Source organism: Geotrypetes seraphini, chromosome 7 (genome assembly GCF_902459505.1).
Source record: "Geotrypetes seraphini chromosome 7, aGeoSer1.1, whole genome shotgun sequence".
Taxonomy (NCBI): Eukaryota; Metazoa; Chordata; class Amphibia; order Gymnophiona; family Dermophiidae; genus Geotrypetes; species Geotrypetes seraphini.
Genome location: NC_047090.1, coordinates 117,986,843 through 118,004,758, shown reverse-complemented (window position 1 = coordinate 118,004,758; position 17,916 = coordinate 117,986,843). Strand labels below are relative to the sequence as shown.

Here is a 17,916-nt window from a genome sequence, read left to right as displayed (position 1 = left end):
AAACTTCTTCAATGTCTAGGAGATCCTGGAATAACCTACAAAAAACAATCACATTAAACTGTATGCTATCATGGAATAGTCCTCCAGAAATGAGATTAATTTTTGTCTACCAATTTTCCTGTCATTTTGTTTTTAAATAATCATAGAATCCCATAAGTTGCAAAGGAAATTGGATAGTGAGGACTGAAATGATTGACAATTGTTTGGAATTTTAAAATGACTTGAGAATGCTTTTTCCCATTCCCAATCTGATTAAAGACTTTTGTTACCTAAATATATAACAGAACTATGGAGAAATTAATTTCTTAACTCTTTTTCTCCTTAAGAACAAATACTTGAACAGGCTGCAAGAGCTGAGAACCATTGTTGAATCCTCTGAATTCTTCCGGCGTCACGAGGTGAGTTGCAGAGCTGACAGGACTGAGATATACAAGCTCCTGGTCAGTTGGGTGTTTGGTCCTGTCTGAAAGCTGGCACTTGCTCTTCTGAGATTTAAAGGGGAAGGAGTGAGGAAGTTTATGCAGTTGTTCCTCTTTTCACAGTTACCTTTCTTTTTCTGTCTTTGGGAAGCATCTAGCATGCTACCCAAATGTATAAGAAAACTGTAGCTCCATGAGTGTCAAAAACTGTATGGCAATGGCACATGTAACCATTCTTTCTCCAAGGACAAGCAGGATAAGAAGTCCTCACAGCATGGGTAATGTCAGGCAGAACACAGCATGGAAGCTACACCAGCTTCAATGAGTCTATCAGCTTTTGTGAAACTTCAGTACATATGCATTCCACTCCCCACCTGCCGCTGTTATGCAGGACCATCTCAAACTTTTGTCAGAGCCGATTGGACACATCATTGGGAACTCCTGTCAAGGCTTTGTTTGTTATGAATTTTTTTTATTTTTATTTTATAATTCTTTATTTATTTTTGTATGTTACAACAAGTGTATCAATTAAACTCATATAAAACTTAAAGATACACACTTGATTAACTCACATATTAGCATCAAATTTAACATTTCATTAGGAAATTAGTATTCTATAATATTAAAATATTATGTAAGAAATCTAAATTTATATCATTCTTATTGAGTATAATAATCCCCCATCCCTCCCTCCCTCCCAATTCAATAATACATAAAATCATCTTTATTGTGAATTCATTCAAATATTGATATATTATGTAATAATCAGAAATAAAATCCCACCCCTTTTCCCCTCTAATCAAATATCTTATCATGGGAAAAGTTAATCATTCATTACAAAAATCTGTTAACGGTCCCCAGACTTTTTTTTAATGAATTTTGTTCTTTCATGAGTTCTATCACTGTCTTGCAGGTCCCAGTACCTTGCTGGCAATTTAGGTCGTTTTTTGGCTGGTTCTAAGTTTTCTTTTTTTCACATTCGCCTAGCACAGGTGAGGACCTTTACTACCCTAGTAGGGTATCATTCTTTGAAATCAATCCATTTGATTTCAGGAGGCTGTATTTTTTTTTGTGAGATAAGGTCCAGAAAAAAAAGCTCCCAGTTACTTTAAAATGTGCAGCAGGTGCAGCAAGACTATAGAATAGAGAATGACACGGGGACAAATTTTTCCCCGTCCCCTCAGGAACTCAATTTCCCCGTCCCATCCCCTTAAGTTTTGTTGCCGCCCCTGTCCCTGCCCAATTCCTGTAAACTCAGCCTTAACCACACAAACCTCGAACACTTACGATTTTAAAGTGGTTGAGGCTTGTGCAGATAAGGATGGAGCTTGCAGGAATGGGGCAGGGACAGGAAAAGAACTCGACGGGACGGGAAAATGAGTTCCCGCGGGGACGGGGGAAAAATTTGTCCCCGTGTCATTCTCTACTATAACATCCAGAAAGAGGGGAACACCAACTCCATTGTTTTTTCCTTCTGGAGCAAGACTGTATACATAGTGGATACTCACAATTGCTGCTTGAAGCATGAACTGTCCTGATGTAATCTGTCAAAAGACATCTTCAGAGACACGAAAAGCAGTGCAAATTTTTGGCACCTCTAAGGCCTAGATTCTTAAAAAACTGAGTTAAAAAACAATGGGCTGCTATCATAGCCATTCTGGTAGTTAATTTAAAAAAGTGAGTCATTCTCCAAAAAAACGTTCATGTAAATGAGTTTGGCGGAGAGTAGCGAAGACTCGCTAAATTTGCATGTGCCCGTTGCTGGTGATAGCGATGGGCACATGCACAGAAAAAACCCAAAAAGAAAAAAAAACCCACAACAGTGGGAGATATATTCCAATCTGTCCTGTTACCAACCAACACCCCCCCCCCTGCAATGGGAGAGATGCCCACTCTCTCCCGCTGCCAAGTGAACCCCCCCAGCAGTAGGAGAGATACCCATTCTCTCCCACTGCCAACCAACACCCCTGCCCCCCCTGCAGCAGGAGAGATGCCTATTCTTTCTTGCTGCCAAGTGAACTCCGCAGCAGCAGGAGAGATGCCCATTCTCTCCCACTGCATCACAACACCACCCCCTGCCTTTGACCCCTCTCCCCTGTACCTTTAATTAGATGGCTGACCAGATGGATGCCTACTCCCTCTGGTCAGCTGGCCCGCCTCTTCCAAATGGGACTTCCCATCCCTGGTGCATCCTGGGATGCACCAGGGAGGGGCCCAGGACTATGATTGGCCCAGGTTGTTTAAGGCCCCTTCTATAGGGAAGGGACCTAAGACTCTGATTGGCTCAGATGTCCCATAGGCGGTGCCTTAGGCGTCTGGGCCAATCAGAGCCTTAGACCCCTTCCCGGTGCATCGGAGGAGACTTATTTATAAATGATAACTTATTTATAAATGATCTGAAAATTGGAATGACGAGTGAGGTGATTAAATTTGCAGATGACACTAAACTGTTCAAAGTTGTTAAAATGCATACAGTCACATTTGGATATTCTGAGAAGTTAAAATCGCCTAGAAAAATGATCTGTTTGTGGGAGATTATAACTTTGTTTAAGAAGGCTATGGGGAGGGGGGTTCTCTGTAGATTAGGGCAAAGGTGAGGTCTTTGTTATGGCTGATGGTGAAAATAAGGCTTTCGAGCACGATTAGGGTGATTAAATCTGTTGCCTTTGGGTTGAGGTCTGATTTTATGATGGCTGCTACTCCTCCTCTTTTGTCCTTTTTTAAATGCTCAGGATATTTTTAAGCTGCTTTTCCCCCAGGAGTAACTCTGCAATGCAGTATTGGGAAAATAGTAGTGTAATATAATGATGCTTTTATTTTTAAAACATGTACAGTCAAACCTCGGTTTGCGAGCAACACGGTTTTTGTTTTGCAAGATGAGCAAAACACTCGAGCAAACGTTACCTCGCAAACCGAGCGTTGACTCGATAAGCGAGTGCGTCACTCCACCCCACCCCAGGAACCAGCTTCTCTCCCCCCACGGCCCACCACCAAACCCTTACCTCCAGCGGACACCAGCATGCACCAACCCACAGGACATACGTGTGCCGGTGCTGAAAGAGCCTGCCGCTGATGTTCTATGCTGGGCTGCCGCAGGGCCTTGAGCAAAGGCTGGCTTCAGCAGTGATTGAAGTAGCTGAGAGCAGGGGCCTGTGAGGAGACATCAGCAGCAGGGGGTACTCCTTGCAGCTCCTGTTATGTTCTGGCAGGATCTAAAGGGAACATACGGGCAAGATGGCTGACAAAGAATGGTGGGAGGTGTGCTTGTCCATTCCTTCTATGGCTGTCCTTTCCAGGGAGAATGGATGAACAGTCTGAGTCTGAACTGCAGCACAGCTATTTGTTGCTGGGGCAGCTCAGGTGATAAGATACAGAAGCAATCCCAGTGGCAGTTCTTGCAGGGCAATCATGAACCCAGAAGAGGAAAGGAGGATGTGACATTGGATGCATGGGCCAGTGAAGCTACAATAGCAGTGGGCTGGGCACTCATGTCAGAATAAAGTGAAAGAGATAAAATAGGCATTGGGACTTGTTTTTAGTTATACAACCGCTCTCAAAGTGGTTTACATACAGGTGCTTCAAGCATTTTCCCAATCTGTCCCGGTGGGCTCACAATCTATCTAATGTACCTGGGACAGTGGAGGATTAAGTGACTTGCCCAGGGTCAAAAAGAAGACCTGAAGGGAGAAAAAATGGGAAGATTTTTTGGCAAGTTGAGGAGAGAGAATTGTGGGAGTCAATTCTAAGGAGCCCGAGGAGGCAAAGAGATGAAGGAAGGGTACCTATGTAATGGTAGAGTATGAGCTGGGGGGAAATGAAGGCTGGGTTGAGAATTAACATACATACATAACATAGACTTGGGGGGTGCTTGTGGTAAGAGAGCTAAAGGCAGGACTTAATTGTGGAGGGAATCCAAATAAGTTGGCAACAGGAAATTGACTTTGAATATCTGAAAAACATTTTAAGTCTTGTTCGAAAACAAATGATAAATAACAACCACACTCTCAAAATCTTAAGGCACAGCAAACATACATACCATGAGAAACACACAGAGTCCCTTAAGAAGTACACCTAAATTTTCATGGGATTATTCAAAATACCCGGGTCCAGCACGTCTAAAGGCTTTCCCTTGAAAAGATCACCTTGAGGTAGGAAAAAGCCTCAGAGCTCCCCTCCACAAGCCAATAACATAGTCAATGAAGACATGGAGACTATCACGGGGTAAAGTTAAATCATTGGCATAAAAAACTTCCTCGATTGATATTTTACTAAGAAAAAGCCTTGTGCAGACCTTTAGGCTGAATAAAGCCACCATGAAAAGATTTTTCTTTTAACTAGAAATTTTCTTATAACTGTAATGGAGAAATACTCATCTGAAGTCAGAAGCACAAATGATACCAGTAAGGTTACTCTTTACTTTATATCAGAAAAGGATTCTTCCAGAATAGCTGATAAATCATTTAAATCAGTTTCCTTTCCTTTGTATTAACGTACACAGGTAAGGCTAGACTCAGGGCACAAGTCTTTGACCTAAGGGCTGCTGCGGGAGAGGACTGCTGGGCACAATGGACCTCTGGTTCTTATGTTCTTAAGTTCCCTTCTATAATCCTGTTGCTTTTCTATAGGCAATAGAAATGTACAGTGTTCCCCCATAAATTTGCGGTTCGCGGACTCGCTTATTTGCGGTCGGCTCCGACTGCCTCTTTCTGTAGTAAAGTCAGGCTACATCAATCAGGAGCTACACGTCAAAGCTAATATGCATGCTAACAAATGCAATCCTTAGTACTTCTTTATCCTATGGTGAGAGCATAAGCGACAGCTCTGTGGGTGTATAAGCTTACCCAAAAAACTCAGACAGCTGCTTAGAGCCTGTGAGGGGTATCATAAAAAAAAATGTTTAAGTCCCAATATGCAGAAAGTAGGCAGCAGGGAAATGCCCATTCTCAAAAAAAACCCAAACCCATCCAAAATGAGGTTTTTTTTTTTAGAATGGCCTACCTCTACGTTCATAAATCAAGGACCTAAGCTATAGTGTCCACAAAGCTGTTTTTTCAGTCTTTGAAAAGTAGCCTCAGCCCCACCACTCCACCGCTGCGTTACTTTACCATTGCGGGAAGAATTACATGAGAACTCATCATTGGCTGCTTATACTACTATTTTAATGCATTTTATTTTACTTTCAAAATCTTTTCAAATAAATATTTAATCCTTTAGTATACTAATGTACTTAGCTTTTTTGCTGCTGAGCCAACGTCCGGGAGTTAAACCCGACATGCCATGTTTCGCACTAAGAAGTGCTTTATCAAGGGTCTCCCTAAGATAATGAAAAGAAAACGGGCCGTTACAAAACTACTCAAAGCCGCCCCCTCTCCCCCCCTTTTTTTTCCCATCTTTTCAACACTCAATATCTTAAACACTCACCATGGCCGCCCGTGTCATCCGACTATTCAGATTTAAGAATATAAGATGGCCGCGGCGTCTCAGTCTTCAAATTTAAATATCCCTCCTTCCTATCCAAACCGCCTCCCCCTGAATCCCATTGGCCCGACCTCATCCAATGAGAGAAATCCATTCGATTTCTACGTTCAGCCCCCGAGGTTCCACAGTATCTAACATAAATATATGCCTTTGTTCACACTCATTCAATTTATGTAGATCTTTTTCCCCATCCCTCCCAACAACCTGACATATGACCCGCCATCTAAGTTGTTCCACTGTGTGGTGATGAGCTGCCCAATGTGCAACTAAAGGGGCCTGAATAACACCATTATTTATCCGTGATTTGTGTTCGGTCAATCTGACCCGAATCGCCCTATTAGTTCTTCCTATGTAAACTAACCCACAAGGGCAAGTTATGGCATAAACCACGTCTTGTGACATGCAGTTAGTATCCGTTCTTGAAGACAAAATTATGTCCCGCCCTGGGACCTTCCAGCTCTCCCCTTCAATAGTTGAAGAGCACCATTGGCACTTACCACATTTCATATGCCGACCCCCCCTCCTCTCACCCCATTTCCCACCAGATTTCAAACTATTACATTTTTGCCCTAATGTCGTGCCCCTGGAATAAGCCACCCTGGGAAACTCCCTCAACGCCCGGTGCGATTGTACTATATACCAGTGGCGCTTCATCATAGCTACAACCAAATTTGCTGCTCTGGAAAAGGGGAGAACACAGGTAAGGACATCATTTTCAACCGTTTTTGATGGTTCTGGCTCCTGTCAAAAACGGTTGAAAATGATGTCCTTACCTGTGTTCTCCCCTTTTCCAGAGCAGCAAATTTGGTTGTAGCTATGATGAAGCGCCACTGGTATATAGTACAATCGCACCGGGCGTTGAGGGAGTTTCCCAGGGTGGCTTATTCCAGGGGCACGACATTAGGGCAAAAATGTAATAGTTTGAAAACTGGTGGGAAATGGGGTGAGAGGAGGGGGGGTCGGCATATGAAATGTGGTAAGTGCCAATGGTGCTCTTCAACTATTGAAGGGGAGAGCTGGAAGGTCCCAGGGCGGGACATAATTTTGTCTTCAAGAACGGATACTAACTGCATGTCACAAGACGTGGTTTATGCCATAACTTGCCCTTGTGGGTTAGTTTACATAGGAAGAACTAATAGGGCGATTCGGGTCAGATTGACCGAACACAAATCACGGATAAATAATGGTGTTATTCAGGCCCCTTTAGTTGCACATTGGGCAGCTCATCACCACACAGTGGAACAACTTAGATGGCGGGTCATATGTCAGGTTGTTGGGAGGGATGGGGAAAAAGATCTACATAAATTGAATGAGTGTGAACAAAGGCATATATTTATGTTAGATACTGTGGAACCTCGGGGGCTGAACGTAGAAATCGAATGGATTTCTCTCATTGGATGAGGTCGGGCCAATGGGATTCAGGGGGAGGCGGTTTGGATAGGAAGGAGGGATATTTAAATTTGAAGACTGAGACGCCGCGGCCATCTTATATTCTTAAATCTGAATAGTTGGATGACACAGGCGGTCATGGTGAGTGTTTAAGATATTGAGTGTTGAAAAGATGGGAAAAAAAAGGGGGGGGGAGAGGGGGCGGTTTTGAGTAGTTTTGTAACGGCCCGTTTTCCTTTCATTATCTTAGGGAGACCCTTGATAAAGCACTTCTTAGTGCGAAACATGGCATGTCGGGTTTAACTCCCGGACGTTGGCTCAGCAGCAAAAAAGCTAAGTACATTAGTATACTAAAGGATTAAATATTTATTTGAAAAGATTTTGAAAGTAAAATAAAATGCATTAAAATAGTAGTATAAGCAGCCAATGATGAGTTCTCATGTAATTCTTCCCGCAATGGTAAAGTAACGTAGCGGTGGAGTGGTGGGGCTGAGGCTACTTTTCAAAGACTGAAAAAACAGCTTTGTGGACACTATAGCTTAGGTCCTTGATTTATGTATACTGATTGACCAAAGCTAAAATAATTAATAAAAAAGCCATATTCTTTAGGCTACCTCTACGTTCAGCAGTTTAATTGCCCAGACTACCACTACATCTAACCTTAAAACACATTCCCAACCAAAAAAAATCGCCCAAATCCCAAACAAGACCTTTTAGGCAAAGAGGGGCCAGTCCTTTGCCTAAAAGCAAGATTCTCTAACTGGCATCTGTCATAAACAACGCCGGTTACAGAATCCTATAACTGTCCCCCCCCAATCGTGGCAGGAGAGATGCCTAATCTCTCCTGCCATGATCCCCCCCCCCTGAACCTTGTGATTACCGGCAGGGGGGAGCCCAAGCCCTGCTGCCGGAAAACCTACCCCCCACTAACCTTAATTGATGGCTGGACGGGTCTTCCCTTTAGCTGGCAGGCCCAATGTCCTCCGCATGGCGGGCCTGTCCCTACCCAGTGCATTGTGGGATGCACTAGGGAGGCGCCTAGGGCCTGATTGGCTCAGGCGCCTAAGGCCCCACCCATAGGATGAGCCTTAGACACCTGGGCCAACCGGAATTGGGCCAGTTCCCTAATGCCCCTCCTATGAACGGGGCCTTAGGCACATGGGCCAACCGAATCTGGATGTCTTTCCCAAATTGTCCAAACTCAGACTTAGACATCCTATCGAAAAAGCCCCTCTTTTTGCATTGAACAGTCCTAATGGAAATCAGAAGTCTGTGACCATATAAGAAAGAGAGTAAAAACCTGGCTGCTTCTTGGTCATTCAGACGTATACTTTATTTTCTTTGTTGTAAATTCTACTGCAGAAAACTACTGACTAAACCATATAACATTATTTATCCCAGGACAAGCAGGCAGGTATTCTCACTAGTGGGTGATGTCATCCGACAGAGCCCCGATACGGACATCTTGCAAGCATGTCTTGCTTGAAGAAACTCAGAAGTTTCGAGATGCCCGCACCGCGCATGCGCCAGTGCCTTCCCGCCCGATGCTCCGGGCGTGTCTCCTCAGTTCTTTTTCTTCCGCGGAGCTGAGAAGTCTATCTTCAATTTGCGCCCATTGAATACTTTTTTGCCTTCTTTTTGCCGCGGGTTGAGTTCTTTTGGGCTCTCCTGTGCGTTTGTTTCTTTCTTTGATTTCTTTTTTCAAAAAAAAAAAAAAAAATTTTTCCTTCCGACTCCGGGTCGGCCGCGTGGCTGAGGCCCCGCGCCTTCGACCTTGCGGCGGAGCTTTTCCGGCCTATGTCCCGGCCGATTACCGGTTTCAAAAAGTGTAGCAAGTGCCAGCGCGCGATTTCGCTCATGGACCCTCATCGACGCTGCTTACAGTGTCTGGGACCGGATCACTTCCCGAAATCGTGCCGGCCTTGCTCCACTCTGACGGCGAGAGCGTTTAAGCGCCGCTGTCTGCTCTGGGAGTCCATGTTCAAGATGGAAGCTTCGTCAGATCCTGCAGCTTCGACATCGACATCGACGGGGGCTTCGACTCCTTCAGCGAAGCCCGCTGCCTCCCCAGCTGCTTCGGGCCTCCTGAAACCGGCATCATTCACCCCAGTTTCGGCCCAGGCTTCGGCGCCGGTGCCTTCCTCCGTCTCCTCGGAGCAGGTATCGACCCCTACAGTTCCACCGGTGGTGCTCAAGGTGCCGAAAACTGGCAAGCAGAAGCACACTGCACCTAAGGAGCGCGGAGACCGTGCGGAAGGGCCCCCTTTTGGTGCGGATCCCTCCATATCGGCTTCGCTGTGGTCCATTCTGGAGGCTCAGTTCGTTGAACTCATGCAAACCATGAGGCCTCGTCTGATTGCCACCATCCAGGGTGACCTCCCAGCTTCGGCTTCGAGGGGCGGACCGCCCCCTCCTCCTCCTCCTCACCGCACGACCTCGTTGCTCGGCGAGGAGGAGCGGCGAGTGGTGTCCAGGTCCTCGAGAAGGTCCTCTGATAGTGCTGTGCCTCCTTTGGAACCGATTCCCTCGAGGAGGGCTTCTCTTAGTGATATGCCTCCCTTGGAGCCCATTCCCTCGAGGAAACCCTCGTTTAGTGACCTGCCTCCCTTGGAACCGATTACTCCGCCCCATGATTCAGTGTGGCGTCCACCTTCGGGGCCATCCAGTCCGGGGCATAGCAGGAAGCAGGACGAGTTCTTCCGAACTCCCTATCAGGCCTGGGCGACGTCCAGAGAAGCACCGAATCTTCCACCTTTGCGATCGACGGCATCGAGTCCGATCTGCTCCTTGGAAGCGTCTGACCCAGTCTCTCAAAGAAGGACTCGATCCCCTTCCAGGCATCGAGAGGGGCATCGGTCCAGGCATTCTTCGAAGCATTCCTCTCGACATTCCACTGTCTCGCCTCAGAAGAAATTACCTCGGTTGGGGTATGCTGCTTCGACTGGGTCTCCTCCTCCGGGCCCGGAGTTCGAGGACCCCGAAGTTTTCTACTCGTCCTGTTGCTCACAGGCCTCTTTGGAGCCTGAAGCTTCGTCTTCTTCTAGTCCGTCTCGCGGACCGGCAACGGCGGACCAACTGTCCTTTTCATCGTTTCTCAGGCAGATGGCGGATGATTTGGACATTACTCTAGACGCGGGGTCTCGATATTCCAAGGAGTATCTCGATACCATGCACTTGCCTCGGCCTCCAGCGGAGTCCTTGCGGCTTCCCCTGCACAAGCTCCTCGACCAGACCTTCATGCGCTGCTTCGAGTCTCCTTACTCTATCCCTGCGGTCCCTGGAAAATTGGATTCGCGGTACCGCACGGTGCATCATAAAGGCTTTGAGGGTCCTCAGCTTTCGCACCAGTCCCTCCTGGTCGAATCCTCGCTCAAGCGGTCTCATCCTGGCCAGGTCTATGCTTCCGTACCTCCGGGCCGCGAGGGCAGAACCATGGATAAGTTTGGGCGACGCATCTATCAGAATTCGATGATGGCGTCTAGAGTCCTGAATTATAACTTCCACTTTGCAACCTACTTGGAATTTTTTCTGCCTGTGCTTCGAAAGTTCACTCCATATATCGAGTCCCAGGCTAGGTTTGAGTTTGAGGAAGTGGTTGCTTCGTTGTCCCAACTCAGGCTTCAGTTGATGCAATCTGCCTATGATGCGTTCGAGCTCTCAGCCCGAGCGGCGGCTTGCTCAGTGGCGATGCGCTGGTTGGCCTGGTTGCGGACCATTGATATGGACCCGAATCTTCAGGACCGCCTGGCGAACGTCCCGTGTGCTGGGGCGGATCTTTTTGACGAATCCATCGAGACTGTCACGAAGAAATTGTCTGATCACGAAAAGTCCTTCCAATCTATCCTTCGGCCCAAGCCCAAGCCTCAGCAGTCTCGACCTTCTCGGCCACCGTTGATTTATCAGAGGCGTTATCAGCCGAGGCAAACTCCTCCTGCGAGGCAACCTGCGAAGCGACAGCCTCCCCAGAAGGGTCAGCCTAAGTCTCAGTCGCCTGCTGTCCCTAAGACCACGCAGCCTTTTTGACTGTCTCGTCGAGGGCATAACCAACCTCGTTCTGCCTCCCCCTGTTTTTCCCATCGGAGGGCGCCTCCATCATTTTTATCATCGCTGGGAGGCCATAACAACCGACCTCTGGGTCCTTACTATCATCAGGGAGGGATACTCTCTTCATTTCCATTGGGTCCCTCCGGACCATCCTCCAAGAGAGTATCCTTCCAACTTGACTCAGACCGCCCTTCTTCTTCAGGAGGCTCAGGCTTTGCTCCGGCTTCGTGCCGTGGAGCCGGTTCCAACGGACCAACTGAACCAGGGGTTTTACTCCCGGTACTTTCTTGTCCCGAAGAAGACGGGCGACCTGCGACCCATTTTGGACCTCAGGGTCCTCAACAAATTCCTTGTCAAAGAGAGGTTTCGCATGCTGACACTTGCTTCTCTCTACCCCCTCCTCGAGCAGAACGACTGGTTATGCTCTCTGGATCTCAAGGAGGCCTACACTCATATCCCCATTCATCCGGCCTCTCGCAAGTTCCTCAGATTTCGGGTGGGACATCTCCATCTGCAGTACCGAGTGCTTCCATTCGGTCTGTCTTCGTCTCCCAGAGTCTTCACGAAGTGTCTGGTGGTGGTGGCCGCAGCACTCAGGAACCAGGGTCTTCAGGTATTCCCCTACCTCGACGACTGGCTGATCAAGGCTCCCTCGGCCTCGGGGGTCCTCTCGGCGACCCTGTCCACGATTCTGTTCCTGCAGAGTTTGGGATTCGAGATCAACTTTCCCAAGTCTCATCTACAGCCGACCCAGTCTCTGCTCTTCATCGGGGCTGTCCTGGATACCATTCGTCTCAGAGCATTCCTCGAATCTATCCAGAGGTTTGCTGTTTCATTCTCCTCCCCACCAGAAGGTTCTCACAACCGATTCCTCGACCTATGCCTGGGGAGCGCATCTGGATGGGCTTCGCACTCAGGGATTCTGGACCTGTGCGGACCGACTCCATCAAATCAATCTTCTGGAGCTCAGAGCCATCTTCAATGCTCTTCAAACTTTTCAACATCTACTGCACGACATGGTGGTCCTCATTCGCACCGACAATCAGGTCGCCATGTATTATGTCAACAAGCAAGGGGGCACGGGCTCGGCCTCCCTCTGCCAGGAAGCTCTCAGAGTCTGGGATTGGGCGGTTCGCCACAACACCTTCCTCAAAGCTGTCTACATTCAGGGGAAGGACAATGTCTTGGCGGACAAGCTGAGTTGGCTTCTCCAGCCTCACGAATGGACCCTCCATTCCATGCCCCTTCATCAGATCTTTGCTTAGTGGGGAACGCCTCAGATAGACCTCTTTGCGGCTCCCCACAACTTCAAACTGCCTCTTTTTTGCTCCAGGATCTACACTCCTCATCGTCTCGAGGCAGATGCCTTTCTACTGGATTGGGGGAATCGCTTCCTGTATGCGTTCCCCCCATTTCCTCTCATTCAGAAGACTCTGGTCAAGTTGAGATCGGACCATGCCACCATGATTCTGATTGCTCCTCGGTGGCCCAGACAACCTTGGTTCTCCCTTCTACTTCAACTCAGCAGCAGGGAGCCGGTCCTTCTTCCAGTGTTTCCTTCACTGCTTACTCAACATCAAGGTTCACTGCTTCATCCCAACCTGCAGTCTCTCCACCTGACAGCTTGGTTCCTCTCAATGTAACTCCTCACCAGTTTTCCCAGGCGGTGAGGGATGTCTTGGAGGCTTCCAGGAAGCCTACTACTCGTCAATGCTACTCCCAAAAATGGACTAGATTTTCTTCATGGTGTATTTCCAATTCTAAGGAGCCTCAGCGAGCCTCCCTATCCTCTGTTTTGGACTACCTTTTACATCTGTCTCAGTCTGGACTCAAGTCGACATCTATACGAGTCCACCTGAGTGCTATTGCGGCTTTCCATCAGCCTCTACAAGGGAAACCTCTCTCTTCTCATCCTGTGGTTTCCAGATTTATGAAAGGACTTTTTCATGTCAATCCTCCTCTCAAACCGCCTCCAGTGGTTTGGGATCTAAATGTTGTCCTTTCTCAGCTTATGAAACCTCCTTTTGAGCCTCTGAGCAAGGCTCCACTAAAGTTTCTCACTTGGAAAGTGGTTTTTCTGGTGGCCCTCACATCTGCTCGCAGGGTCAGTGAGCTTCAGGCCTTGGTGGCGGACCCACCTTTCACAGTATTCCATCATGACAAGGTGGTCCTCCGCACTCACCCGAAATTCCTGCCTAAAGTGGTCTCTGAATTTCACCTCAACCAATCCATTGTGCTTCCAGTGTTCTTTCCAAAGCCTCATTCTCATCCTGGAGAATCAGCTCTTCACACTCTGGACTGTAAACGTGCTTTGGCTTTCTACTTGGATCGCACCAAACCACACAGAACTGCTCCTCAACTTTTCGTCTCCTTTGATCCAAACAAGTTGGGACGACCTGTATCGAAGCGCACCATCTCCAACTGGATGGCGGCTTGTATCTCTTTCTGCTATGCCCAGGCTGGATTACCCCTTCCCTGTAAGGTCACAGCACATAGGGTCAGAGCAATGGCAGCCTCTGTAGCCTTCCTCAGATCGACACCGATTGAGGAGATTTGTAAGGCTGCCACTTGGTCCTCGGTTCATACATTCACCTCTCATTATTGTCTGGATACTTTCTCCAGACGGGATGGACAGTTTGGCCAAACTGTGTTACAAAACTTGTTCTCCTAAGTTGCCAACTCTCCCTCCATCCCATTGAGGTTAGCTTGGAGGTCACCCACTAGTGAGAATACCTGCCTGCTTGTCCTGGGATAAAGCAATGTTACTTACCGTAACAGTTGTTATCCAGGGACAGCAGGCAGCTATTCTCACGTCCCACCCACCTCCCCTGGGTTGGCTTCTCTGCTAGCTATCTGAACTGAGGAGACACGCCCGGAGCATCGGGCGGGAAGGCACTGGCGCATGCGCGGTGCGGGCATCTCGAAACTTCTGAGTTTCTTCAAGCAAGACATGCTTGCAAGATGTCCGTATCGGGGCTCTGTCGGATGACATCACCCACTAGTGAGAATAGCTGCCTGCTGTCCCTGGATAACAACTGTTACGGTAAGTAACATTGCTTAATGGTTGCTATGTGTACTGCCAACTATTATTACCTATGGCTGTGAGACAGTGCCACCTTGTGGTAAACTGTGAAATCTATGTTTCTATAAAATCTGCTGACAGACATCTATCATGATGCTTGGTTTAATTTTATTATTCTTTCTGACCAATAAAAATATTGAGGTACAGCTCTATTCAGACCATCCCCTTCCCTCTCTCCTCCATGTAAAAAATACACACAGAGACAACACAGAGGGGATTGGAAGAATTCTCTGAACCATGCTCTTCATACTTTCTCCACTTGTTTATTCTTTTCAATCTGTTACCATGTAGGAATTGTGCCAGATTTTGTTCACTTACTGTAGATTGGATTTGATTTAATTTGATATTTGTATTAGGGATTCATTGAAACATACGGTTTGACCAGGGGTGCCTAAGCTTTACACACAACTGTTTATTCTATTAGTCATCACCTCAGTAGCAACCAAGAATAATCCAGTGGGACAAGGAGTAGCAACTCATTCAACAGGAACCTGACAATAAATTATCCTGTTTAGTCAAAGAAAACATAACAGGAAGCCTCTTATTAACCTGGCTAAAATGATTTACCCTGTGGAAGCCTGTGCATACTGGGCAAGAGAAATTTTTAGACAAGCCAAAATAACTGAATAGCTTTGAAAACAGACCTGCACTTTCCTAGGACTTATCTAAAAAATGCAATTTAAATTCTGTAGGCTAATAACCTAAGAAATAGGCATTGAAAACCTTTTTGAGCTCAGGCGCCATACAATGCCAAACATTGTGTGAACTTTTCTCACCGCTACGGTCTTACTTGAGTTGGATGAGTTTTATAGTATTAACATTGTAAGTCAAGTGACCACAGATCATCCTTTCTTTCTTAGGTGATCGGGAGTTCACTGCTTTTTGTGCATGACAAAAGTGGACATGCCCAGATATGGCTCATTGATTTTGGAAAGACAACACTTCTACCTGATGGGCAGACCTTGGATCATCGGATCCCTTGGCGAGAGGGGAATCGGGAGGATGGTTACCTTTTTGGAATGGATAACTTGATTGATATCTTAGCAAGTCTCAGAGAGAGATGAGCACCACATGCATCTAAAGAACTTAAAAGGCATGTGCTAACTGAAAAGAATTTTATATCCAGATGCTTTTCACTTGTTTACTTCATGGAATTCTCAAGTCATGACAGCAGTCAATAAACCAGATTCATCTTGCAGCATTCTGGCTCCAGTTATGCCAAATGGAGCATCAAATGTGGGAAACCGAATGGAGTGACTATTTCTTGATCCCTGTGCTGGATAAGGAATGAGTGAAAGAATTAAAGAAAAAGAAAAGAACTGCAGTTCTTGCACTGAATGCACATATCCCTGGTTTCTAAGCTGGCTGTGAAGTAAACCAGTGAACCAGCAGGACAGTCTTTGGCAACCTTGATGGAATGCAGGAGGACTATAATGCACCCTTATTTAACTAATTTTTTAAAAGGAGACTTTATTGTATATCAGGAGTGGAGGAGTGGCCTAATGGTTAGAGCAGCAGGCTGAGAACCAAGGGAGCCCAGTTCAAATCCCACTGCAGCTCCTTGTGATCCTGGGCAAACCATTTAACCCTTCATTGTATCAGGTACAAACTTAGATTGTGAGCCCTCCAGGGACAGAAAATTACCTACAGTACCTGAATGTGCACTGCTTTGAAAGCCTTCAAGCTTGCAGGTAGTATATGAGAAGTTATAAATAAAATGTGATTTCTTATGATATGGGAAGGAGGGGGTAACAGCAGATTGCCTTTCCATGATTAGACTGCTGTAAAAAGACATTTAGATGGTGGTGATAATTTAAAAGATACAATACCTACATTATGTTATGTTTAATACATGCAGCTCAAGTTGAGCTGCTCTTTAAAACTCAGCACTACTCTTTTAAAAGCTTTAATCTTTTTGCTTTTAACTGGTAATCCTTACCTTCACAGGCTGGTTGAAACTTCATTTCAGCAGTGCCATGTTTCAATTAAGTATTCAGGTAAAGCAAGGCCCTTGATGTGCATCCATTTTATGTCTCTGTTTATACATATTACAGTTATTAACTGAGACTTTCTTTTTAGCTTTTCATGTTCTGCACAGTAAAAGTGCTTATATAGGTCATGCATGTTCTTTCCCCATATAACATTGTTACTGGTAGATATCCAAAGTAGCTTAGGGAACACACTACCAGCTTGAGCTTCATAACTGTGCAGTAAACTAAGAACATGGAAAACAGAACCAATTCTGTGCCTTCCTTCAGGCTGTGGCTAACGTGTGTGTTTTTAGAAAATCAGAAAACTGTGTCTAATCGGAAACCCCTTGCTAAGACACTGGCAGCACACCACTGAGAGTTGGTTTAAAATGAGAACTGTGTAGCTCTTTCCTTTAGCAATAGCATATGAGAGGAAATCTCTAGATTGGAGTAAGTTGAGTCCTTTAGTAGCAGATACCTTAGAAAGCAGTAGCATGGAGGTATGTTAGAATAAACTAAGCAGAATATGTTGCATGGAAGAAGGTAATTGGAAACAGGCCTATCCTTAGAATCAATCAGAGGGCAGAAAGAGGGATCCTAAAGTTCAAAGCATGGCTACAGTAAGATTCTCAGAAGGATATGCTATGAGTCTACTCCTGATTAGAAGCAAACTCCATGAGTAGAGGTCCTTAGGCAGCACAGAAAGAATTCCATCTCTAATGTATGATCCTAGCATGGGTAGAAGTATGTCCTATGAAAAGCCAGCTTCACCATGCAGGCTCTTCTGACCACCTCTGAATCAGGTCTAACATGACTACAATATGTTTATGTTTATTAAAATCTATATATACCGCATATACAGCCAAAAAAGGATCAAAGCAGTTTACAATATAATTTAATCAAAATTATGAAAAGAACTCCATTTAAATAGAAAAAGAAATAACATTTCTATTGCATGTTATATAACAGAGTAGTGAAGACGCAGGAGGATTGCAAAGACCTGCAATGTGACATATAAACATGCTCGAGAAATGGGCTGCGACATGGCAAATGAGGTTTAACGTGGATAAGTGTAAGGTGATGCATGTCGGTAACAAAAATCTTATACACGAATACAGGATGTCCAGTGCAGTACTTGGAGAGACCCCCCAGGAAAGAGACTTGGGAGTTTTGGTCGACAAGTCAATGGAGCCATCCGCGCAATGTGCAGTGGCAGTGAAAAGGGTGAACAGAATGCTGGGAATGGTTAAGAAGGGGATCATGAATAGATTGGAGAAGGTTATCATGCCGGTGGCAGTGAAAAGGGTGAACAGAATGCTGGGAATGATTAAGAAGGGGATCATGAATAGATCGGAGAAGGTTATCATGCCATGGTACGCCCTCATCTGGAATACTGTGCCCAGCAGTTGTTACCATACATGAAGGAGGACACAGTACTACTCGAAAGGGTCCAGAGAAGAATGACTAAAATGGTTAAGGGGCTGGAGGAGTTGCCGTACAGTGAGAGATTAGAGAAACTGGGCCTCTTCTCCCT

The 17,916-nt window shown here is 46.1% G+C and overlaps 1 protein-coding gene across 1 annotated transcript in view; it reads left to right on the top strand.

The window, feature by feature from the left end:
- Window positions 1–17,298, top strand: part of ITPKA (inositol-trisphosphate 3-kinase A) — a 148,703-nt gene extending 131,405 nt beyond the window's left edge. Inside the window, exons 6-7 of the mRNA XM_033950843.1 lie at window positions 327–398; window positions 15,273–17,298. Coding sequence (XP_033806734.1) covers window positions 327–398; window positions 15,273–15,476 — 276 coding nt within the window. The 3' untranslated portion in view covers window positions 15,477–17,298. The remainder of the gene's footprint in view (window positions 1–326; window positions 399–15,272) is intronic.
- The last annotated feature ends 618 nt before the right edge of the window (window positions 17,299–17,916 follow it).